The following is a 27503-nucleotide window of genomic DNA, read 5'->3' as shown; positions in this document are numbered from 1 at the left end:
ACCAACTTGCCACCCAATTTAATGCCATTTATATCAATCCAATTCAAATAAGTGCAATGCTGTAGTTGAAGAGTTAAGTCAAGCATGTTTTCTCCTTGCTGATTTTACAGTTAACAAATTAAGACCAAGTCAAAATTTCTCTTCTTTAATAAAAGTTATTGCAACTGAATCAAAACATAGTAAATCTAGTACTGTAGCAATTTTTGTTTGTTAAAAGTGGTATAATTACAAGGAATTAATAGTATGGTGCTAACATATACCCTGACCTTGTGTGAAATTGTCATATAAAAGACTTATACCTCAGTACAATGATAATATTCTGGTTTTGTATAAAAACAAGATGACTCAACTGTAACTTTATGTATGTATTTTCTTAATAAATGAATCATCTTATGTTATGGTTGAAAAGAAATCAAGAATTTGAGTTTCCTTTCTTCTCACCTCCTTAGTAAATTGGCAAGGAGCATACTCATCTCTGGTGTCATACTCCAATGTAGTCTTATCTGGACAAAGCTTAACTGATACAATACAGTAGATAAAACATGAATGTGAGTCTGAGCTAAATGTAAAATCTTAACATAAGCCAGTAAAATGACCTTGTTTTCTTGTAAGGGTGTGGTACTAATAGGGATGCATGCAATCACTCAGTTTGAGATTCTGCAGAAACAGTACTTGGGATTGAAAGTAAGGCTGTGAAACATGAAATATGGGTCATAGTGACCTACATTTGTGATGAGATTTTGGTACTAATCAAGATTCATAACATCAACTAGTTTGATGATAATCCTAGCATACACTTTGATAACAAACTTAAACACACAATTCTAAAGTCAATAAAGCATGAAATAGAGTCAGTGACCTGCTTTTTTTATGAGGGTGTGACATTCAGCAAGATGCATCCCTTTTCCAGCTTTCAAAATATATAAAAACCTATTTTGGTCATGAACTAAACACAAATACTTAACCCATTAAAATGTCAAATGTAGGTCACAGTGGTATACTTTTGTGATGGTGTGGTCCTAATAGATATAATTACAATCATATAGTTTGTTGAATCTATGACAGAGCTTGAGAAATAAACTTTAAGCACACAATTTAACCAAGTCAGTGAAGCCTGAAATATAAGTCACAGCAACCTACATTTGTGATGAGAGTGTAGTAATCAAAATACATCTGAACATGTTTCATGATTTGAGGTCAAACAGTACACCACTCGCTCAATAACTCGCAAACCCACTTATATTGCGGGGTCAGGTGTGGATCCCATGTTTTAAACCAGAAAATACTAAAAAATTGATCCCTATTTCTTGAACCTGAAAAAAAATCGCGATCAAAATTGATAACTGAAACGTTGATATATTTCTTGTTTTATGGTAAAAAATGGTTAATATGACCTGGACATTTTAATCAACATTTTAAAATTATTAACTTTTAATAAGAAGTCATTTAATTGGTTACATTTTCTTTCCAAACAACATTCTTAGTACACCGTAATTAAAGATATTCAAGGAAATTTTGATCAATGAAAATGTCACTTATGCCTAGTATATGCAGTACATTAATATTTAAATGCCAATTAAATAATTTTTATTAAGTGGAATTTGTGTTTTAATTCTATTCATAAGTTCCACTTAAGTGTTATCATTATAAATGAATGTGTATTTAAACGTAAAATGTTCGATCTACCATAACAGTTATGCCCGCAAGTGTTTCTCTGAGAACCTAATTAAATGCCAACAGTGTTTTGATAACTGACTTGCAGAAGTATTTGTTGTATTGTTGCACTGAATTAAAAGCTGGCCTCCTTTTAATTCAGTGCAACAATACAACAAATACTTCCGGAAGTCAGTTATCAAAACATGGTCGGCACTTAATTAGGTTCTCAGAGAAACACTCGCGGCCATAGCTGTTACGGTAGATTGACACATTTTACGTTTAATTTCAAGAGGACACATTATATTTATGACGATTACACTTAAAAAGAAATAAAACATAGAACTAGAACACAAATTTCAATTGATAAAACAATTATTTAATTTGTATTTATTAAAGTACTGCCTCCACTCGGAGTAAGTGACATTTTCATTGATCAAAATTTCCTTACATATAATTGCAGTGTATTAGGAATGTCGTTGGAAAGAAAATGTAAACAATTGTATGGCCTATTTTTAAATTTGATATTTCACAGTCTTGATTAAAATTTCCAGGTCCTATGTACCATTTTCAACGATAAAATGAGCGATACATCAAAGTTTCCATTACCAATTTTGATTGCGATTTTCTTCAAGTTTAACAAATAGGGATAATTTTTTTTTTGGGGGGGGTATTTTCTGGTTTAAAAAATGGGATCCACGCCTGACCTCGTGTTATAAGCGGGTTGCGAGTTATCAGGGCGCAAGTTATCGAGGGAGTGGTGTACTTAGAGATATCCTCAAGAATGATAAGAAGTTTCACTATTACTTCCAATGAAATCATGACATCAATATTGTACTAACTGAACAAAACAAAAATTGAGTTTTGACGTAGGCATTTGTCTCACAAAATAAATGTCGGTTTTTGAAAAAAAGGAATCTTGTTTGTTAGTGTATCAACAGTTAGTCTAGTTCCTGGCTGCTGTGACTCCTGACTTGTAGCATACTATTTAATACCATTCCGGGAACCATGCTAATTGACAAAACAAAAAGCAGTGACGTAATGAACATGTTTTTGCGTACACGTGAAGGTTGTTGAAACCAGTTGGAACAATCTTATTCAGAATAATTAGCAAATTCATTACAAAAAGTGCGTTGTTAACAATTATTATTGATGTGATTGTAAAATGAGGATTCAGTCATTAAACAGCCCAGTTCCCGACCTCCTGTTGCAGATTTCTTGATGTATAAGCAGATATTTTCCATTTCTGGAGGTCCCTCTGTAAATCGCGCCCTTGCTTATAGTGCAGTCTATGTTTGTGAACCCTGCTGAGTTATTGATGGAGAGGTGTATTTATATAGGCTTAAAAAACCCTGTGCTAAATGCAAGAACTTAACCAAGAATGTACAACTAATGTACATGTACAGAATTGGTGTCCTCCCCTTGGGGGCTTCATCCTAGGAAACCCACATTTAAAACTACTGTCAAGGACCCATGAAGAAAGAATGGTTGACATTCAGAGTGGGTGTATATATGCATTTGCTTTTATCTCTGTGGATACAAATGTTGATGCCAGGGGTTGTACCATAGTTTATCTCCACGTTAAAGAGGTGAGCTAGATGGTGAAGGACAGAAACTACATAATAGACTTGGGTGTTCATGAGCTATCACTGCCAACAAATCTCAAGTAAGATCAGTTGTACTACTAAATACAGTGCTCCCTCTCTATAATACTGTTCATGGGAGTCATTAAAGTGACTTGCATTATAGACAGGTGTCACAACCCTGCTACTGTATTATAAATACTACTGATCCCCTACGGTTATATAAATAATACTGCAGAAGGTGTGCATTAAAATTTAATGACTCACGAACCCCCAGTCAGCAGTTCCGACTCTCTAAATACATATAACAACTCAAGGTTGGATAAATAACAATTTTATCAAATATACGAATGCAAGAATTTCATGGACATAAACCTTCAACTCAATATATCATAATACAATAATGGCCGGGTTGACAAAATGCCCTTTACTCTTTACTTCGTCATATAGAAATTACTCTCCTATTGTGAGAGAGTCTCTGTTTAGTGAGTTTTCCTAAGTACTCATCTAATTTCTCTTCTTTCCTCCTTCCTTCCTCTTCCTCCTTCTATACACTATGCCTCTTGTGTACACACTGGAAGTCTCCATGGCTTCTTTTATATTTTCTCGGCGGCGTCACTTCGTACACCCTGGAATATCTCAGCACCGACTCTCATGGCACCCTGGGAGCTTCCTTTGAGAAGCTTGTTTACCCAGTTCAATTCCCTTCTTTTTACGAGTTAAGTCTTGGAGTGGCTTTTAGCTAAATTTCCCGCCTCAACATAAGCTTCCTGCTTTACTAGACAATACGTCTCTCTCCCCCCGAGAATTAGCAGCTCACTGACAGGTCTGTGCGTGCTTACGAATAAGAATGAAGCATTTTCCTGCCTAAAGTATTAGCCCCTCCCAGCAGAAGATCTAGCTTCTCTCATCCCTAATTAGTTGACACGTCTACCGTTTGATGTTCTTTCCACCTGGGTCCAGGTTTCTTCACACTATCTTGGCGCGCTATGGGGTATCTGGCCCGATTATGCCCTTCGGCAGAAGCCCTGCTTGCACAAAGATTAAATACCTTTGAAGCCAATTTAGAGATCCAAAATTATGTAACTCCTAGTAAGACATCTGGCCCACATGCTTTGATTCTGCAAAATTCTGCCTTCGGTTCGTTACAACAGGTATGTTCCAATGAGGATACATTTTATTAAATGATTTGATATTACATTACACTTAGTTCTTATTCAGCAAGAACTAAAATTAAGTGAAAAAAAATAGATGCAGCCAAATTCAAAAGACAAAATTACAACAATTTAATGGAATCCACATTATAAGTGGGGCACCAGCATACTGAGGGATAAATGTATTTGTTATACACGCCAGTTTCTGTGATAAATTTCATTAAAAAATATTCTGAGAACAAGTTGTCATCTACTTTCAATACAAGTAATTAGTGTACCTCCATCAACGAATATAACACTTGTGTTAAACATTGCTATCATCTGTTCTTTCTCTCTCTAAATACTCACAGCAGCAGCAGTATTATTAGTATTATTTGTAGAATCCAACCATGCAGCTGTGACATTTAGTTGGCTTGCAACTGCTTCCAAACTGGCTCCAGTGACATTAGTGACATCAGTCTGGAATACAAAAGAAAAAGAAAAAAATATAATAATAATGATAATAAGTGAATTTAACACAATGGTACCAAGACAAGACTACAGCAAACAGTACCTGATATCCTTTTCTCATACCTTTTTGCTATTAATAACCATGACCTTGGAGCTAGGGCCTTGACTATGGTTTGATAAGGTGTGGACCTGGATATATTTTCATTCAAATATCAACAGAGGTCAAAGAGTGTCATCCTGATAAGAAAATGACACAGACTGACATTATCCTTTGTTGTGACCTTGACGGCAGGCTGTATCATTGTAAATGCTGTGAAGACATATAACATGCTAAACATTTCTTTAAAAAATATATTTATTAGTTCAAATGTTATGCATGTCACTGGATAGAGTTCATCAATATATATTTTCTCTCGTAGTGACCTTGACCTTGAGAGAAGGCGATGGGCCTTTATGTGATTATGGAAGTGATTAAAATTTCATAAAAATATTTTTTGTGGTTCAAAGTTGTAATCTTGACAAGGATGCATTTTCCCTTGCTGTGACCAGAATCATGGGGTATGTTGTATATAAGAACATACAACCTTCAGTATTAGATAAATTTACAGCACAAGTATTTGTGATAATATGCCATAAAGTTTACTACTTCTAATGTAGCCACAAATGCAAGTGTATACTGAATGTTGAGCAATAAGGGTTTTAAAAATGACTGTGCCTCACCTGTGAACTATGCTGTAATGTATTCTCATTGTATTGTAAGATGGTGATGTGGACCGGATATGGCTCACATAATTTAACATTTGATCATTTCACTGTGGTATTGTAAGAATAAAACAATACGTACGTAAATCGTTTCCCAACCTTGATATTATCTTGAATCTACCATTCTATCACATTCTGATACAATTTTACCATTCCATCACAATCTGATTAATTTCTTTCCAAAGATAAAGGCACAGTCAAACCTGCTCAAACAGTCACCACTATAATACAACCCCATTCTTCAAGACTGACATAATAGACTATATCTAAAACATATAACAGTCACCTCTATATAACAGTTTTAGTCAGTCCAACAGGTAGTTTTCTTATACAGGATTCAATATATTTATGATATAAACCTATTATCAAGTTTTACTTAAGTCAGATGAGAAATATAGTCTCTAGAGAAGTAACTGGCTCAGCTAATTTAATATGAGCGATCTTGCTTATTATTGGACTTGTCCAAGAATTTTGAGCGATCTTGCTTATTATTGGACTTGTCCAAGAATTTTGAGTGATCTTGCTTATTTCTGGACTTGTCCAAGAATTTGATGATAAAAGCCTATAATTCTAGTTTTATTCAAATTAGATTTGAAATATGACTTCCACTGAGGTAGCAAACTCAGCCAATCAGATTTAAGATCACCTCATTAATATGTATGGATTACTACTCATTATCAAACTCATCCATGATCCCTGATGATACAAAATTATATACCAAGACTGATTATAATCAGATCATAAATATGTCCTCTCAGCCAATCTGATGCAAGAGGACCTTGTTATTATGTGTGGATATCACTCACTACTAAACTTATCCAAGATCTTGATGATACAAGATTATATCCCATTTGATAAAAATCAGACCCAAAACTGGGCTGGGGTGCCAAAGTGGTAATGGTAACAAGCTGAAGCAAAACTTCTTCATTAATACATGTGGATTTTGGTCAGTTAAGTGCTGAGAAATCAATACATAAAAGGAAGGGGACCCAGTTGTCCAGAGTGGTCTAAAGCACTTGCCTTTACCGATCACTGATATCTCACCTCTGTTCCCACGGGTTATGAGTCCTGGGCTTGGCAAATGTGGGTATGTGAGAAAGCTCACCAGTGACTTCACATTTGTCTGTGGTTTTACCAGGGTTTTCCCTGGTTCTTCCTCAACCAGTTATACTGGCTGCCATGTATAGCTTATCATGCACTGAAAAATGGTGTCAAACCCAAAGCAACAACAACAACATAAAAGGGAAAGTTTACATGCATCCAGCAGTAGTGATTCCATAAGTTCAAGAGTATAATATAAGTGGCACATCAAGTACATGCAGTACAATATAAGTGGCACATCAAGTATCTGCAGTACAATATAAGTGGCACATCAAGTACATGCAGTACAATGTAAGTGACACATCAAGTACATGCAGTACAATATAAGTGGCACATCAAGTATGTGCAGTACAATACAAGTGGCACATCAAGTATGTGCAGTACAATAAAAGTGGCACATCAAGTACATGCAGTACAATATAAGTGACACATCAAGTACATGCCGTACAATATAAGTGACACATCAAGTACATGCAGTACAATATAAGTGGCACATCAAGTACATGCAGTACAATACAAGTGGCACATCAGGTACATGCAGTACAATATAAATGGCACATCAAGTACATGCAGTACAATATAAGTGGCACATAAGGTACATGCAGTACAATATAAGTGACACATCAGGTACATGCAGTACAATATAAGTGGCACATCAAGTACATGCAGTACAATATAAGTGGCACATCAAGTACATGCAGTACAATATAAATGGCACATCAAGTACATACAGTACAATACAAGGGGCACATCAGGTACATGCAGTGCAATATAAATGTCACATCAAGTACACGCAGTACAATATAAATGGCACATCAAGTACATGCAGTACAATACAAATGGCACATCAGGTACATGCAGTACAATACAAATGTCACATCAAGTACATGCAGTACAATATAAGTGGCACATCAAGTACATGCAGTACAACATAAGTGGCACATCAAGTACATGCAGTACAATATAAGAGGCACATCAAGTACATGCAGTACAATATTAGTGGCACATCAAGTACATGCAGTACAATACAAGTGGCATATCAAGTACATGCTGTACAATACAAGTGGCACATCAGGTACATGCAGTACAATATAAATGTCACATCAGGTACATGCAGTACAATATAAATGTCACATCAAGTACATGCAGTACAATACAAGTGGCACATCAGGTACATGCAGTACAATATAAATGGCACATCAAGTACATGCAGTACAATATAAGTGGCGCATCAGGTACATGCAGTACAATATAAATGGCACATCAAGTACATGCAGTACAATATAAGTGGCACATCAGGTACATGCAGTACAATATAAATGGTACATCAAGTACATGCAGTACAATATAAATGGCACATCAGGTACATGCAGTACAATACAAGTGGCACATCAGGTACATGCAGTACAATATAAATGGCACATCAAGTACATGCAGTACAATATAAGTGGCACATCAGGTACATGCAGTACAATATAAATGGCACATCAAGTACATGCAGTACAATATAAATGGCACATCAAGTACATGCAGTACAATATAAGTGGCACATCAGGTATCTGCATTACAATATAAGTGGCCCATCAAGTACATGCAGTACAATACAAGTGGCACATCAAGTACCTGCAGTACAATATTAGTGGCACATCAAGTATGTGCAGTACAATATAAATGGCACATCAAGTACGTGCAGTACAATATAAATGGCACATCAAGTACATGCAGTACAATATAAATGGCACATCAAGTACGTGCAGTACAATATAAATGTCACATCAAGTACATGCAGTACAATAAAAGTCGCACATCAGGTATCTGCATTACAATATAAATGGCACATCAAGTACATGCAGTACAATATAAGTCGCACATCAGGTATCTGCATTACAATATAAATGGCACATCAAGTACATGCAGTACAATATAAGTGGCACATCAAGTACATGCAGTACAATATAAGTGGCACATCAAGTACATGCAGTACAATATAAATGGCACATCAAGTACATGCAGTACAATACAAGTGGCACATCAGGTACATGCAGTACAATATGAGCGGCACATCAAGTACATGCAGTACAATATTAGTGGCACATCAAGTACATGCTGTACAATACAAGTGGCACATCAGGTACATGCAGTACAATATAAATGTCACATCAGGTACATGCAGTACAATATAAATGTCACATCAAGTACATGCAGTACAATACAAGTGGCACATCAGGTACATGCAGTACAATATAAATGGCACATCAAGTACATGCAGTACAATATAAGTGGCACATCAGGTACATGCAGTACAATATAAATGGCACATCAAGTACATGCAGTACAATATAAGTGGCACATCAGGTACATGCAGTACAATATAAATGGTACATCAAGTACATGCAGTACAATATAAATGGCACATCAGGTACATGCAGTACAATACAAGTGGCACATCAGGTACATGCAGTACAATATAAATGGCACATCAAGTACATGCAGTACAATATAAGTGGCACATCAGGTACATGCAGTACAATATAAATGGCACATCAAGTACATGCAGTACAATATAAATGGCACATCAAGTACATGCAGTACAATATAAGTGGCACATCAGGTACATGCAGTACAATATAAGTGGCACATCAGGTATCTGCATTACAATATAAGTGGCCCATCAAGTACATGCAGTACAATATAAGTGGCACATCAAGTACATGCAGTACAATATTAGTGGCACATCAAGTATGTGCAGTACAATATAAATGGCACATCAAGTACGTGCAGTACAATATAAATGGCACATCAAGTACATGCAGTACAATATAAATGGCACATCAAGTACGTGCAGTACAATATAAATGTCACATCAAGTACATGCAGTACAATATAAGTGGCACATCAAGTACATGCAGTACAATAAAAGTCGCACATCAGGTATCTGCATTACAATATAAATGGCACATCAAGTACATGCAGTACAATATAAGTGGCACATCAAGTACATGCAGTACAATATAAGTCGCACATCAGGTATCTGCATTACAATATAAATGGCACATCAAGTACATGCAGTACAATATAAGTGGCACATCAAGTACATGCAGTACAATATAAGTGGCACATCAAGTACATGCAGTACAATATAAATGGCACATCAAGTACATGCAGTACAATATAAGTGGCACATCAGGTACATGCAGTACAATATGAGCGGCACATCAAGTACATGCAGTACAATATTAGTGGCACATCAAGTACATGCAGTACAATATAAGTGGCACATCAAGTACATGCAGTACAATACAAGTGGCACATCAGGCACATGCAGTACAATATAAATGTCACATCAAGTACATGCAGTACAATATAAGTGGCACATCAAGTACATGCAGTACAATACAATTGGCACATCAGGTACATGCAGTACAATATAAATGGCACATCAAGTACATGCCGTACAATACAAGTGGCACATCAGGTACATGCAGTACAATATAAATGGCACATCAAGTACATGCAGTACAATATAAATGGCACATCAAGTACATGCAGTACAATATAAGTGGCACATCAAGTACATGCAGTACAATATAAGCTGATGTGTAAAGAAATGAAGCCCGAGGCATAAACATAGAAGGATTTAGTTAAGACAGTAAAATCCTGCAATTGACTAGCCTTGTGACAATCACGTGATAAACAGTACCTTTGCCTGACCTAGAGCTGAAGCATCTACTGTTCACATTGTGCAACTCAGCACTCCCAGCTGACAAATGGAGAGGAAGACCAATAATAGACTGATACTGTAAACAGATGTGTCACTATTTCACCCAAATCATTTTAAGAAATGAATATGTACCATAATACAATGAATTCCCTTGCTTAAGTTTACATGATGAACTGTCCACCCAACGCATGTGCCATGTTATCCAAGGGCTCTGTCCAAGTGTAACATGACACCTGCTGTGGATAGACAATTTGCCATTTAGCAGCAAATCAAGAGGCTCAAGTGGCCTGAGATTGCTCAACCACCATCAATGCAAGAGCTAAGACACCTGGATCAGTAAGATGCTTTCTGTTCAAAATTTCTTCCAGTACTGTTGCATACTGTATATAAATGTAGTTTTGGGGTAAAACTAATTTTTGTTACATAAGACTTTTTATTATTACACTGCTTTCACTTTTCCAGGCACAAGTCATTAGTCCAAGATGTATTTCCTCCTCTAATTAGTAATTTGAAGCCTCAAAAAACCCAACCTAGTCCCAGTCTGATACTCATCATTTAGAATATTGTATTTCTTTGACTTGGATCAAGACTGAAAGGACATTGGAACAGGCAGAGAGGAACATTACATACCTAAAATTTGTATTACCCACAAAACTAATAGCATCAACAGCACTGAATAGCAGCAATACATTATCTATTATTATTACTGGTGCTAAAGAAGGCAGACAGACCCATGACTAGATGTCAGAATGAACTTATCTATTGTTGGTAGGGTGATCTACTGATGACTGGAGAATGGTTTGACAACTCGCGTGGCTGACAAAATCGGGTCTAATGCATAGATGCCATTATTCTTATGTGACATTAAATGAAGTTAGAATGAGGAGAGGATGAAGTGATATGACCAAAATGTGACTTTTATGATATCATCCAGAGGGTAATGATTACGTAAAGTCCAAGATACAGCAACAGCCCTAACTCATGAGCTCTAATTCTCAGTCGCATACCACGTTTATGCGTCATGAGGTTATACCCTATTTTTGAGCTCAGTACTGTCAACATCATGTACGATACACCAAAGTGAATGGTATTACAGAAAAGTAGACAAATGTAGCTCGACAATGATACCAAATAATGATGACTTTCTACTTAAGTTACAAAATACAGCAAGAAAAATGTAATTTTTTAGACCCAATTTTCTTAGGTCAAAAATTACTGGTTCTTGGAACTGGAGTTTGTATCTGAATTTTAGAATTTTTGGACTGAGATCTAAAGCAGAGCAGTCCAAACTGCACATGGACAGGTGAACCTTTGCAAAAAGTAGGATAAGTTTTAGGTTTGGAGTATGATGCTAAAATAATGGGTGGAACAAGCACATCTCCACCCTCAAAGATGTCCAATTTTTACCTTTCTGCCTGGTGCCCATTTAGGTGAATGGTGGTCAGCAATAAGTGACAGATGCTTGATGAGTAGTATTCATCACCTTGTCTGGTGCCCGGTGCATAAGACCAATTCCACTGTGACTGGTATACAGCAACAGATGCCCAGTGGCTAGTATTGTAACTTTGCCTGGTAGTCAGAGCCTGCTGACCAGTGACAGGTGACAAGAAACCTGGAGAACATTAGTTATCATCTTGCCCAGTTCCTGGCACCCAGTGACCAGTTACTGATCAGTGGCATGTGACCATTTAGGCAATAGAGAATTTCTAATGGATTCTGTATCTATGGAATTCAACCCATCCAATAATGTAGACCCCCTTGACTTAGGCACAGGTCTACTGGAGCATGTTGAAGATGATCACATTTTCCTTGTGTTGGAAAGGCTTTGCTTGCTTATCGGTCTGGGACCAGAAGGGGTCAGACAAAGAAGTACATGGTTCTCTTCTTGTTGCTACAAGAGTGTTGGGTTTTTGCCAAATCCTACATCTCATCTGACCACAAACCAAAATGAAGCAGCTGTGGTGAATGGCCCAAGCAAACTACTTGCAAGATTGATAGAACACATTATGTACGTTGTCAATAACCACACTGTACAAACTGAAGTTGAGAATATAAATTCAAGAACATTTAGTAATGAAAAAATACAGCTCTATTGTGATTTTCATAATTCAAAGCATATATAGAAATGTCAGTTAAGGATCTTAGACAAATCTGTGATGGACACATCATACCCATTTGCAAAATCATTCATTTGTGAAAGATTAAATAATTTACTCACCTGATTTAAAAATTCATTAAAGCTGATATTGGACAATAATGTATTTCCAAACTGATCAAGTTGGTTCCTCAGTTGTGTAGTCAGTAATGTTATATTTGATAAAGTAATATTATAGTTTGCTAAACTTCTTACTTGCTCATTGATGTCCTGTAAGAAAAAATATTATACACAAAAATTATACTTGGTTTGCTTACAACTCACATTAAAAAAATGTATGGTTTGAAGACTATAGTCCAAATGAAAGCATAATTTTGTTTGTTTTATCCTTTTTTAGAGAATGTTGGTTTTAATGTTGGTTTAAACAAACTGGTTTCAAATGTTTGTAGTGGCTCTATTTAAGTAAAATTAAACAATAAAAACCAAAGAAATCTCACATTTACATCTAATATTAAATATTTTAAGCTAAAGAATTGCTGCAACAACTGAGAAGTAGCAGATTATTTATAATTTAAAACTATAATTATACAAATTCCTACAGCATGTACAAGAAACAGTATGGGTAAAGTCTTATGGAGGGAAACAGGTGCGATCTGTACATAAAATTTCCAGTTATGCTCAGAAGGCAATAAGATCTTTTTCTATAATTCTTACAAGATCAGGCTGATTCTGGCCAGTGCTCCTTCTTACAAGATCAGGCTGATTCTGGCCAGTCTGGCAGGTGCCCTTCTTACAAGATTAGGCCGATTCTGGCCAGACTGGCAGGTGCCTCTTCTTGCAAGAGCAGGCTGATTCTGGCCAGTCTGGCAGGTGCCCCTTCTTACAAGATCAGGCCAATTCTGGCCAGTCTGGCAGGTGCCCCTTCTTACAAGAGCAGACTGATTCGGGCCAGTCTGGCAGGTGCCCCTTCTTACAAGATCAGGCTGATTCTGGCCAGTCTGGCAGGTGCCCCTTCTTACAAGATCAGGCTGATTCTGGCCAGTCTGGCAGGTGCCCCTTCTTACAAGATCAGGCTGATTCTGGCCAGTCTGGCAGGTGAACCTTCTTATAAGATCAGGCTGATTCTGGCCAGTTTGGCAGGTGAACCTTCTTATAAGATCAGGCTGATTCTGGCCAGTCTGGCTGGAGCTTTTGTGATATTAGTGTAATCAAACATTGGAATTTCAAGTGCTGCTTGAGTACACGATTTTTTTCATGTTTAACAAATACATTTCTTTGTATTTGTTATACAACTCTGGAATCTAATAACTGATCATATAAGAATAAGAATAAAAGAGCAGTCAAAAGAGAATTTTTAAATCTCAAATTCAATCATTTTACTCTGGTAAATGTCTGCATACAGCAAACCATATATTATCCCTATCTTTAAAGGCTCACCATCACACATCCCAACGATTCTGAAATACTGCTTAATCTGAAGAAATAAATATATCATGTTAGACCCTATCAACCTCATCCCACCAAGACCCATCTAGTGTGTGTATGTGTGATTAGGAATTTTAATGTAGCTTTAACAATTTTTCAGTCATATCATTACAATATCTGTAGTGTGGCTGTTTCTAGTGATGTCAAGCACTGGGGCATCATGCTGCAGACATGTAGCATGATGTCCCACCCAGTCACATTATCCTGACACCAGGCCGACTAGTCCTAACACTAACCTCTTAATGCTGAGTGCCAAGCGAGGCAGCTGTTAGTACCATTTGTGTAAGTTTTTGGTATGACTAGGCAGGGTATTGAACCCATGACCTCCCACTTCTGAGGCAGATGCTCTAACCACTAGGCCACCGGAGTGTTCACCGGGGAGAATCTGTCCATGAGTAATTTCAGGGTTATGCAGCACTATATTATTATGTTTTAATGTCTGTTTCATAAAGATTTAAAAAAAAACTAAATCATTGACTATAACAAGTATTGAACAAAGTATTTTCACACATAAAACTAAGTTATTATTTCTACTAACTCTAGATTAAAGATGAATGCAAGGGAAAAACCCAGCTTAGTATCTATTTATATTTTGAGACATCATTCACTCAAAAGAAGTTTCTACTCATCCACCAGTCTTTCAGGTTTGTAGCAAAATGTGCATACCTTTTAAATGAAAATTTTTGTGAAAAAGTAAGAGTCAAATTAAGTCACTGATATTTTTTGTTTTATTGGATTAGTTGATTTTTTAAATTTTCATCTGTGTACAAAACTGGAAGATAAAGTATAAATTTAGCATAAATCCACCATTCACACAATCTGTTCTTTACCCAGTTTCATACTTCAGTGAACATAACAAGAGTCCCTCAAAGGGACTGATATTCTACTGACTGAAATGAATTTCTGGGAATTCAAGATAAGGACATTTCTTCCTTTCAACTGCTGAACGTTGAAACCATCACTGATATTCTTCAAAATAGATGCTTGATGTGCTTGTAATATTGGATATCAACTTGGCACCATTTCTCTTTTGGACCAACAAGGCATCATAAGAAGTGTTCTAGTGGAAACCACATCTTGTTATGACTTTCTGATTTGAAGGACTAATGATAACAAGAGTTTCATTTAGATGCCATGGTGACCATATTTGATATGGGAATTATTTCAATTTAGCACCAATAAGACGTAATTAGTTTTTTTCATGAAAGCACAATGTCAATCTGACTGGACCTCTAGGTCCAATAGTGATAACAAGATTTTCAAGACAGCCATTGTGGCAGTCACATTAGAAGTCAGATTGGTTCCATTTTCATTTTTGACCAACTAGTTATCGTAAGGAGTCTTTCAGTGAAAATCCCATGCTGATATAACCATTCATTAAGGAGAAATAGTAATATCAAGATTTTCAAGATGGCCACTGTGCCGGCATATTGAATGTCTGAATGGCACCATTAGGACCAACCAGACAACATAAAATATGCAAAAACCCAATGTTGAAATGACCATTAATTCAGAAAGAGTAGTGATAATATTTTCATCAGATTTACCCTTTTTCATCTGGACCAACGATACATTGTAAGCACTATTCTGGTGAAAACCACATGGCAATATTTCTTTTCATTCAGGAGGATTTAAATTACAAGATTCTCAAGCTGGCCACTGTAGTGGCCACACCATCAGATGAACACCATTTTCAGTCAGACCAGGCCTGGACAACTTCCTCCTGGATACAGGCCAAAAGAGACATTTTTTAAGCCACACCCTATCATGTAAATCAACAAATAAAACCAGGTCATGGGCTGGATCTGGACAAAGGGCCATATTTTGCTTACCCACTGATCAAGATCAACTGGACATCATAAAAAGTTGTTTAGTAAAAACTCCATCCTGATACAACCATTCATTCAGTAGTGACAATATTTTCCGGATGGTCATTGTGGTGGCCATATTGATACCATTTTCATTTGGGAAACCCAATATCCAATTGGCAATATTCTGATTTCAGACCAACAAGATATCATAAGAAGTCTTCCAGTAAGAACCCCATGTCAATATGACTTTTCATTTAGTAGAAGTATCAATGACAAGACTTTCAAGATGGCCTCTGTGGCAGCCATATTGGACATCATAGTGGCCAGATTGTCATACAGGACTGAACACGCATCATAAAAAGTCTTTCAGCTAAAAACTCATGTTGATATGATTATCCATTCAGAATGAGTAGCAATATGATTTTCATGACCACTGTGGTGGCCATATTGATGTCTTAATGTCTGAGCAGCACAATTTTCATTTAGGACAAAACTAGACAAGGGGATGAATGTGTGTATAATGTTTCATGGCAATCCTCTGAAAAGTTAAGTTGGAGTAGTGATAACAAACTTGTGCTAATTGCTGGATGGACAAGAGGCAATGAACAACTGATCTGCCCATAAGTTCTGGTCTATGACCAGTAGGACTAACAGACATTCCCACATTCTGATTTAAATTTCAGTTTTATATGGCTTATTTCAGTAGAAAATTGACATTAGGGACTGCATTAGGAGTGGGGTTCAGAGTATTAGCACTAGGACTTTGGATTACTGACTGCAAATTTACTGAAATTTAGAAGAGAAGGAATTAGGGACAAAAATAAGATTTGGTTAAACAGAATTTCAGCTTACTAATGACCTGGTCTTGTGACCTGGACCTGTATCTTAAAATGTTACCATTCCTCAATTATCAGACACTTGGACCTTTGAACCCTTCCTCAAATGGACGTTTAAATGATGCACATGACATTAGTTGAATACAAATATGGATTTATATTACTTACTGTCATATTTATCAACACATCCAGATTTATCTTTTGGTCAAGATATATTGCAGTGTACAGTCCTTTATTTTCTTTGCAGTTGCTGTAGAATAAAAGAAACAGTTAATTTTACACTTACATTTCATAACATATTCTTTGATTTTCTATGGAGTTAATTTATTATTAAGTTATTGAAGACTGCAGATCAACTTCTTCAACAAAATGCAACATACTTGAATAGAAGTGAAAGGTTATTACAGAAAAGTAGATAAAGCACTTTTTTCATATAGAATGCTATTGTTTTCATTATAGACAAACTAGACTTTGTAAGAAGCCTTCTAGTGAAAAGCCCAAGCTTGTGTTACTTTCTGTTCAAAAGGAGTAGCAATAACAAGATTTTCAAGATGGCTGTCATGACAGGCATATTGGACTAAGGTCATCACCGTTTTTATTCAAGACCAAGTAGACTCACAAATCTTTAAATGAAAACCCCATGTTGATATGACAATACGTTCAGAAGGAGTAATGATAACAGGATTTGAAGATGGACACTGTGGAAAAACATTGGATTTTCTAATGAAACAATTCTGATTTACACCCAACTAGACACCATAAGAAGTCTTCTGGTAAAACCACATGTTAATGATTTTCTGTTCAGAAGAAGTAACAATAACAACATTTTCAAGATGGTTGCTATGGTGACAATAAATGACATCCAATCAGCACCATTTCTGTTAAGGACTAATAAGACCACTTGTATCAAGTCCCATCTGTGTTTGTGTTAGCAAGTAAAACTGTTTAGACTCTCACCAATAAGTACTTCTACTATCTTACATGCTACTGAAATGCAATTCTTTTCTCCCCAGCTATGTGTAAAATTACAATTAAAATTCATCCATTTTCACTGTGTGCAATGATAGACTCTGAAGCAACTTGTGTAAAGTATGTAGATTATGGGAATTTAACTATGGTGGTTTTATAGCTTACTGCATTTCAGATGAATACTGCAGGAACTTGGGAGTGCAGTATATCCATCTGATAAAACAAGTTCATATTTTCCCATACGAATGCAGTAACCTTTTTATTATATAACTTTTTCTTATTCTACCTGAGGCTTAATTATATAAACAAAAATACACTGCAAGAAACAAAGTTATTGAATTTATGCTGTATTCCAAACTAAATACACAAGTGCAAATTCATCAGTACACAACAACAATATTAATGCACACGTAACTCCACCCAGCAAAATTTGAACATAGTTGCATGCTCGACATCACTTTCGAAAGCAATGGTCATTTTGGTTTACTTACAATTTAAATTTAGAGTCATACTGTGAATGAATGCACATTGCAACAACTTTTCCATATGGTCTGGAATAAATGGATTTTGGTATTTTTCTACTAAATTTCGTGATTATGGACTGGATTTATCTGTGTCAATTCTACATGAAGTACATCTGATTTGAGCAGCAAATTAGGTGTCTTGACTCATCTGCATGTTTGTTTCTGTTCTGTCATTGAATGTTTAGAATCATAATGTGGGAAAAATTTGAAGTCTTTCAATTGTAATTATCAAAAAGATGCTATGGAATGTGTTGTTCATTTCATTTTGAGTGTAGTAAGGAATGTAGTCGAAATTACAATACAATGGTTGGTAATTTGACAATTGTGGATTTTCGTTTCATTTATTACCATCAACATAAAGTACAAATGATCTGTTGTTTTATTTCAGGGTAGCAACAATTTTGTTGCCTGGACTTGGACTATTTTGTTTGTTTCTATGCAGACAATTAAATACTATTTTTTGTTCTTGGACAGGAAGAAAATTATTTTTGGCATCCTAAGACCAACCTTGGTTAACTACATACATTTTGTACATGTGACTTATTACAAGTATCTCACAGAACCATTATTACATAGTTGTATCCTTCTGGATCTTACCACAAAATCTTTAACACAAAACATTAATAATGATGCTGCCATCATCCCCCTTGCCATATGGAAAAGTGATGTATATGTCTTAACATGCTTCAGCAGGTGAGACAATAAATCATCTAAAAAGAAACAACCATATATGTCATAGCTTGATCACATAACACTCTAGGGGAATTAAAATCATTACCAATCACAACATTAAAACAACATTTTTTAAATATGTGTTGTCAATAAAGCACTAAGAAAATACAATATTTAGAATGTGAACACACTCATTGCTGGAAGGGTAGTTCACAAAGAATTTTATAGCGTATCATCCATGACTATGAATCAAACCTGTCACATATGCATCAAAAACACATATTCATCATTATATTAGGCAATATGAACAAAATATTTTCATGAATCAAAATGTTCACCTTAACTAACCAAATTTAACTATTTGCCTCAACCATAATAATAAGAATACAAAATCTTACCTAAGAGCACCACTGATTGATGCCTCAGACACATTCAGGGTATCACTCAAGCTCCATTTAAATCCATCCTTGAGAAGTGGTTCAAATGTCTGTCCAAGTAAAATTTCTTCATAAATTTAACTTTACAAAAATAACATAGACAATACTTCTTATAGTACATATTAAAACCTTAATTATTATGAACACATGGCCAACTTATAATGCCACTATTAAACTAAAATAATGGTGGAAAATTAAAAGTTCATGTGTTTATGTATATATCTTTTTTTTTAATTCTTGCTTTCAAATTAATAAATATAATTGAAAAAGGGTATAACATTTGGACAATTTTTCCATGCTACAAAATTGTACATATTTGTTTTCATCTAAGGAGGTCCAAAAGCAACAAGTTGTCAATGACCAGTCACAATCCACCTCCCACCAAAAGGAAGGAAATTGGGCAACTGGTTGTAACACAAAGCCAATCACATGCAGTAGGCAAACAAAATATGGAAAAATCTTTCCTGAAATTGGCATCATCTACAGGCTTGCTAAAATGTGCAGCTTCATAGCTACAAAAAATGAAAACAAAAAAGAATATTTTTCCAAAGGTATTAAAATATCTGGTCAATCTAGGGCAAGTACTTTACCAAATGGTCCAAATCTGCTTAACATCCAACTCATCCAAGATAATCTCAAGACAAAAGTGTCTTTCAAGAAATATGCTTGATAGAAAACAAACAGTGTGAATGCTTATGTGTTCAAAATACCTTGGGATGCATGTTTATTCGATGCTGATCAAGGGCAATAACTACGTAAAATACAGTCACACAGTTTATACTGAAATTTCACCAGGAAATTCAAGCCCTTTGCAAGGACCTTTCCCAAAAAGTTATCAATCAATCACTATTATTATCTCTGTATAAACTTAGGAAGAATGTTGATAATTGATCCAGTCGACATAATTTCGAAATTCATTATTTCATTCTCACACAAAAACTTAGGTGAAGAAATATTTTTTACTGTGGTATTTCTAAACATACTATGATAATGACCATGGTATACACTAATTATATTAGAAACCAACAACTCAATGTTCTCGGGCAAGGGCATGACACTTGTTTAATTTCTGTCTGTGAATAATTGGCGAAAATATTTTGCTCTCATTTATAGCAAATTAACACATATTATATCCATGATATTATTTGGAAAAAAATATTAAAAATCTTGAGATAAAAGAAAATATTTCAGCTCAAAAGAAAATCACCTCCCCCACAAAAGTAAATGGTCAACACCTTGTAGTAAATGAATTTGCTATGTGTATGTTAATTGTTGTATAAGATGCAATCTAAAAGCTGTAACTTAAGCGTGATGATTAAGTTTACATTATAGATAATTCTAATTAAAAAAAAACAGTGCTGACATCTGAGAGCCTATTGATAAAAATCAAATCAGCTGATATTAAAATCAACAATTTACTAGCTACACTGATGGTATAATAGGGAAACTTTCAGTGGGATCACAACACCTGGTAATATATTTATCAGAGTGGGCCAGTAAACATAAAACACATTTACTCAAAAAAGAAGAAAATACTGTGGAAGCTGAAATGATTTTTGGGTGATTTTGTTTTGTAAAAGATTTATATTGTGGAATGTCTCTTCGCTGTTTTTGTCAGTGCTGCAACAAGAACAACATCAAACGGGTGTACAGTTCAAAAGTTTGTTTTTTTCTCCAATATTTTCAACCATTTTGTTTAATGTCACTGTGCCTAGAATTCAGCAAGTTGTGACAATTAGCAAACTCATTTGAAGATCAAATGCTGTAGCTATTTACTATCCATTAATTATAGATGTGTTGTTAACTATTGGATATCTAGTTCATGGTATAAACCATCCCATTTCATTAAAGTCATCAGTCAGGCACCAATTTAAGTGTCTAATTAAACATGGGTAAAGTTTTCTAAGAGTAGAGGCATTTCTAACTATGCCCTGAATCTTGACTTGTCTCCCTAAGTTTTCCTTGTTTTGCCTGGACTTTTAAACTTTCAATACAAGATTTCAGTAACAAAGTACTTGCTCTCGCCCTCACATGTTTGGTGTCCACTGGAAATGAAGCTTCATGGGAACTTGCTGTCATGCATTTTGTCCAAAATATTGTTATCAACCTCAGCTAACTCTAATTTCTCAGCAGTAATATTTCAAGTTGTAGAAGTAGTTCCAGTCTGGCTGTGCGATACGGAAATTTGGTTGTGTAATATAATATCACAGACAGAACATCTGTATTGAGTGCCAGATTAGCCATGCAAGATTAAATGGGTATGTAATAAAATTATATTTGTAATATTCACCATCAATTTGTGACATACAACCATCTTGTAAAAAGAAAGTTAATTTGTTCAATTATTTTTGGCATGAATAATGAAAACATGATGTTAATATCATTTAAGTCATAACAAGATTCTTCAGGAATTTCCATACCTTCCTTAATGATGGAAACTACCACCATACCTTCCTTAATGATGGAAACTACCACCACCCACACGGCACTTCTACCCCCATGATGGTGATGTCTAAAGTAAACAATAAGTTCAAAACTGTTTCAAAGATATTGCATCCAGCTGTAATTTGCAAGTGGCAGTAACTCTTACATCTCATGAAAATTGCAGAAGCACAAACATCTGTCAATATTCGTATCTTTAGTTAATGACCATACCATGTACCAAGTTTCGCAGTAATCCATATAAAAAAATCCAAGACAACAACGTGTGTTCCACAAGATCATGTCCTGCAGTGTACTTCAGCTGCAGGGTAAAACAGGGCAATCTGTGAGAGCAGACTGATTTGTTGATATGCAAGTCTCATGATAATGACCAACATTTTCCAAATTTCTTGGTTATCCATTGAAAACTGTTAGATTAGTTGCATTCACAATATTCTGTCATACTTTACATCCAACTCCTGGTAAAAAAAAGAACAATAACTGCAAGAGAAGCTGCATTCACAAATTTCTCTCATACAATACAGTATGCATAGTGAGAAAAAGAACTACACTGTATAACTAATCAAAATTGTGGGAGCATATTTATTGGGCCATTTGTGTATCTTTTGATGATTACCATAACACTGACCAAGTTTCATGGTGATTCAATGAAAACAGTTGAGACTATCTGCATTCACATGATTTTGTCAAATACTACATTGCAGGAGCAAAATGATTTTTGTTATGCACATCTTTAGGTGATGACAATAATATCCATGTTTCCTGGCAATCCAAAACAATCATGAGACTAGTTGTTTTTAGAAGATTGTGTGATCGATGGAAGGACAAATGGACACACAGAAAATGGACAGACATGAGGATTTTTATATCAGGGATCATCCTGGGCTTCACCAATGTTGCAAATTGTGAAAAAAAATTCCTTATTGGTGACAAAATATACCTGTTTATGATCACAATCTGTGACTGTTTTCCGCACAAAATCCCTCTTGCTAACATCAAAAAACCATACAATCAAAAAACGACTACATTAGTGACTGGTTGGCTTGTTCTAGAATGATATGCAGGCTGAGCATTAATCAAGGGAGGTAATTTAGTTGGTAGTTTTGAACCATCTTACTCTTCATTAATTTTAACAGTAACTTTCATGAATCAACTGGAGTACATTTTTCCTGCAGAATGGATTTTTAATCTACACATTTTGAAAATTTTCTCCATAACTGACCTTAAGTATAGAGGTTTCAGTGTATTATATTTTCTCGAGTAATTTCCCTATCTACAAAAAAAAAATGAACATCCTCAAATTGTCATAAATTTTGGCTCCAATTCCAAATGAAATTCTGTACATTTTATGACAACATTAATACCTTCACTCCTTCCACTCCTCCATTGAGGTATCGACATGCCATAGTGTACACCAATCCTCCTGAGGTGAACAACAAAATAACTATCAGCATCAGCAGCCACACAAATAGAAAACCCCAGACACTTCCACTAGAATATAAAAATGAAACAAGATGATAATTGTTTTTGTAAGTAAACTAGAGCCGCTACCCCTCTCCTTTCCCCATAGCCCCCCAAATTAGGTAAAGGTCACTTGACAATCTCCAATGGCATCTGCATATCAAATCTAGTTTAGTAGGTCCTAAGATACCTGAAATACCTTAAAAGCCATGGAATCCCCTAAAGGCATCTAAATATCCAGTTAGGTTTGGTTTTGCTGAAATATAGCTTACAAGTTCAGGATGATGAATGGACAATTGGCAGACACCATGAAATTAATGTCACCCTAACATTGGAGAGACAAATTAACAAAAATAATCTTTGTAACAACAGTCCCTCAAAAGGACTGACACTCTACTGGGCAAAAAGAATTTCTGGGAATTCAAGATAAGACCATTTCTTCCTTTTAACTGTTGAGTGTTAAAACCAATGGATGCATGACTGGTACCAATTTTATTTAGGACTAAATGGGCATCACAAGAAGTCTTCTTGTGAAAACCCCATTTCAATACGACATTCTGTTCAAGTACAGACATGATAACAAGATTTTTAAATTGGTTGCCATTTTGGCCATACTGGATGTCAGATCAGTACCATTTTTGTTTAGGTCCAACTACACATCATAAAAAATCTTTAAGTGAAAATCTCATGCTGACATGGTCATCCATTCAGGAGGAATAGGAATAAGAATTTCAAGATGGTCAATGTGGTAGCCATACTGGATATCTGAGCAGCACCATTTTCATTTAGACTAGAACATGAGATGAATATGTATGTAAAGTTTCATGGCCATCCTCCAAGTAGTATTGTGGAGGAGGAGGAGTGACCACAAGCTTATTATAATGGACAGAATGATGGATGAGAGATGACCGGCAACAAACAATCACGAAAGCTTTTGTGCTCTATGAACAGTAGAACTAACAATTTGAAACCTTTGACTCTAGTGTGACAATTACTTTCACCCTGGGCCAATTAATCATTGGATCTGTTCCATTTCCCTAAGAATTAGGTTATTTCATGGCTTTCCAGGGTTTATTTCCCTTCTTTTCAACTGCCTTGGGTAATATAAAACTAAAAATTATCCACAATACACTGGCACATGTAGTTAGGTCTAATCCCACCGATGGAAAGCTGCATCAACTTCATTTTACAACCTGCATCATGTACTGCAGGACAGACAATGATATAAAAACTGATGCAAGTTTTTATTTCTTGATAAAACAATCTAATTTTAGACTCCTACAAATCTTCAAATCATGAATTGCCATACTGACTATTCAATCCAATTTTGGTTCATATCTCAATATTTTTCCAAGATCCGATAATAATAAAGCAAGGAAAACACAACCTCTTTTGGATCCTCTTAAAGAATATGCAGTTAGGTCTGTAAGGTGAACTGTTCAAAATTACTCACTAAATGTACTTAAATATACCAACTATACATTCATCTGTCATGTCTTTAAACTGTTTGCAGGACTAACCTTACCTATTAAAAGTACCAGATAACAAGAGTCCCGCAAAGGACACTCTACTGTCCAAAAAGATTTTCCAGGAATTCAATATACGACCATTCCTTCTTTTTAACTGCTGAGTGTTGAAACCATTTCTGACATTCTCAGGCAATGAGATTTTTAAAATTACCCACTGATCCATACTAATTTCATTTGGAATAAATCAGACACCATTAAAAGACTGATAAATATGCTATGCCAATATGACCATCAATATATGACCATTTCTTTTTTTTAACTGCTGAGTGTTGCAACAATTTCCGACATTCTTTGGCAATGGGATTTTAAAATTAGCCACTGATCCATACTAATTTCATTTGAAATAAATCAGACACCATTAAAAGACTTTGGTAAATATGCCATGCCAATATGACCATCCATTCAGGAGAATAAGTGGTAACAATATATCAACATGTTCACTGTAGCAGCCATACTGGTCGTCTGTGTGTAACCATTTTCATTTAGGACCAACTAGATATCATGAGAAGCTTGAGAAAGAAAACATTGTGTCAAGATAACTATCAATTCAGGAGGTGTAGCATTAACAAGATTTTCAAGATGGCCACTATGGTGATAATACTGTGTGTAAGATTGGCACTGTTTTCATTCATGACCAACTTGTCACTATGACTTTTCATTTAGGAGGAGAAGCAGTAAGATTTTTAAGACAGCTTTATGGTGGAAATATTTGAAGTTTGATTGGCAAATCTCCATGTTGATAAAACTTTCTGTTAAGAGTAGTAATAGCAAGTTTTTCAAGATGGCTGTCACGGTGGCCATACTGGATGTCAGATTGGAATCAGATTCATTAGCACCAACTAGTCATCATAGGAAGTCTTCTAGTGAAAACCAATAGTCAATATGATTTCCATACAGGTGTACAGCGATGGTCATCACAGTATCCACAATGAAGGTCAGAGGGACACAATTTAATTTAAGATGTCTTACAGTGAAAACCTCGTGTTGATATTACTTTCCATTTAGCAATAACAAGATGTTTCAAGACTTAGGACCAACCAGACATCATGTTGATATCACCATCCATTCTAGATAAGTAGGCAATAAAACTGGATGTCAAAGCAACGTTTTCAATTATGACCTTCCAATGAATGTGTGTGCTAAGTTTTATGGCAATCCTTCAAGTAATTTAGGAGGTGAAGTGGTAAACAAACTTCTGCTAATGGATGAATGGACAACAGACCATCCCAAAAGCTCTTTCAGTCTGGACCCAGAAGAGTTTAACAAAACATAGCTACAAAATCAAATGGTAACAATTTAAACCTTACGCCAAGATAAAATTGGCTCCTGCTCCCCTGTTACAGCACTGCACATCATGCCCAGGTCGCTCTCCACACAAACCAAACAGTATGCCAAGATAGTAGAATAGTACGGTTAGCATCAACACACAACTCAATCCAATAGTGGCATACCAGCTGAAAATGTATGTTGATGATTATATACTGTTCATAACTGATGTTTCCATGTGATAAATGGATGTAAGGAACAGAAAATAGACATTTATAATGTTATTCAGTGTAATAAACACATCAACACATTGATCAATTAACTGCTGAATAATCACTAAATAAATAAATCTATCCATTTGTTATGAAATAAATATATTGCTATGCAGTATTCAAGAAAAAGAGTTATGCAGAATCATAAGTCTTGCCTGCTTTGCTTTTGATTCCTTACCCTAACTTAAAAAAGTAGGTCACTGTGGCAATTTTTTGCAAGTGGTGAGTGGTACTCTAAAAAATAAATGCAGTCATCAAATTTAATTAGTATGCATGTAACTCTGACCCGATGGGTTCTCAATGTCTGACCCAGGATCTCTTCTTATCCATATAACCTTATGGATTTGGAGTGAGAGGACGAGAGGACCTCAGTGGTATATAATAAATCACTAAGTCATTTTGGATAAATACTATATATATATATATATATATATATATATATATATATATATATATATAATGTACAGAATTAAACTCCTTTTTTTATTGAATACATGGACTCAGGTTTTGTTTTTTGTGTACAACGATACCTGAGGGTGATTTATGTATATTGTGTCGTAATTCGATATAGTGAGTTTGGTTCATCCCATGCCACATGTGTGAAGTGCTCTCGATGGGACAATCCGAATGCCTACAATGCACAGACTGTCTGTGTATAAATACCTCACTGTATGTACATTTCTTTACAATACGAAACAGTCTTGTCAGTGGGCTGTCTGCTTCAAGGACTTGCACATCTTCAACTGCAGAGGTATGTAAGTTTATTAATTTCTAGTCTATAAGTTATAACTACTGTATTACCACGTTTATTTTTGCATGTTTGCTATGTAGCTTTGGTTTATGCAGAATGATGCACATATTTCTATTCTTGTTTTCAACTTAGCAAGGGATTTATAGTAGTAATGTAAAGCTACATTTTTTTTTGAGAACTATTTAATATAGTAGGATTCTTATCGTGCAGGATTAGGTTTATTTTTGAACCTGTCATTTTGAAATTATTGTGCTGATACTGTAATCTATATAACTTACCATGTATAACGTCATTATGTCATTATGCCTGTGTCATGTATAGTACACGGTATTGGATATATTTTCAGCTGTCTGTGACTGGTGTGTCCAGAGGGTCTAATGTCCGGGGTGTCCGGAATGTCTACTGTCTACTGTCCAGAGTGTCCGGAAGGTCTACTGTCTGTGACCAGAGTGTCTCTGTCTGTGACAAGAGTGTCTGTGTCTGGAGTGACCAGAGTGTCACTGTCTGTGACTGTGTCTGAAGTGACCAG

The 27503-nt window shown here is 35.5% G+C and overlaps 1 protein-coding gene across 2 annotated transcripts in view; it reads right to left on the bottom strand.

Annotated features, from left to right (window-relative positions):
• The window catches only part of LOC149803089 (prominin-1-A-like), a 215064-nt gene that overhangs the window by 89113 nt on the left and 98448 nt on the right, over positions 1-27503 (bottom strand). For both annotated transcript variants that reach the window (XM_089952675.1, XM_089952676.1), the window contains exons 12-17: positions 25993-26139; positions 23060-23186; positions 19215-19303; positions 16820-16901; positions 12643-12789; positions 4739-4849 (exon numbers count right to left, since the gene is read on the bottom strand). In XM_089952675.1, coding sequence (XP_089808801.1) covers positions 4739-4849; positions 12643-12789; positions 16820-16901; positions 19215-19303; positions 23060-23186; positions 25993-26139 — 703 coding nt within the window. The remainder of the gene's footprint in view (positions 1-4738; positions 4850-12642; positions 12790-16819; positions 16902-19214; positions 19304-23059; positions 23187-25992; positions 26140-27503) is intronic.

Source organism: Sinohyriopsis cumingii, chromosome 3 (assembly GCF_028554795.1).
Source record: "Sinohyriopsis cumingii isolate HCF-2022 chromosome 3, ASM2855479v2, whole genome shotgun sequence".
NCBI classification, from domain to species: domain Eukaryota; kingdom Metazoa; phylum Mollusca; class Bivalvia; order Unionida; family Unionidae; genus Sinohyriopsis; species Sinohyriopsis cumingii.
This window is presented reverse-complemented; position numbering and strand designations above follow the sequence as displayed.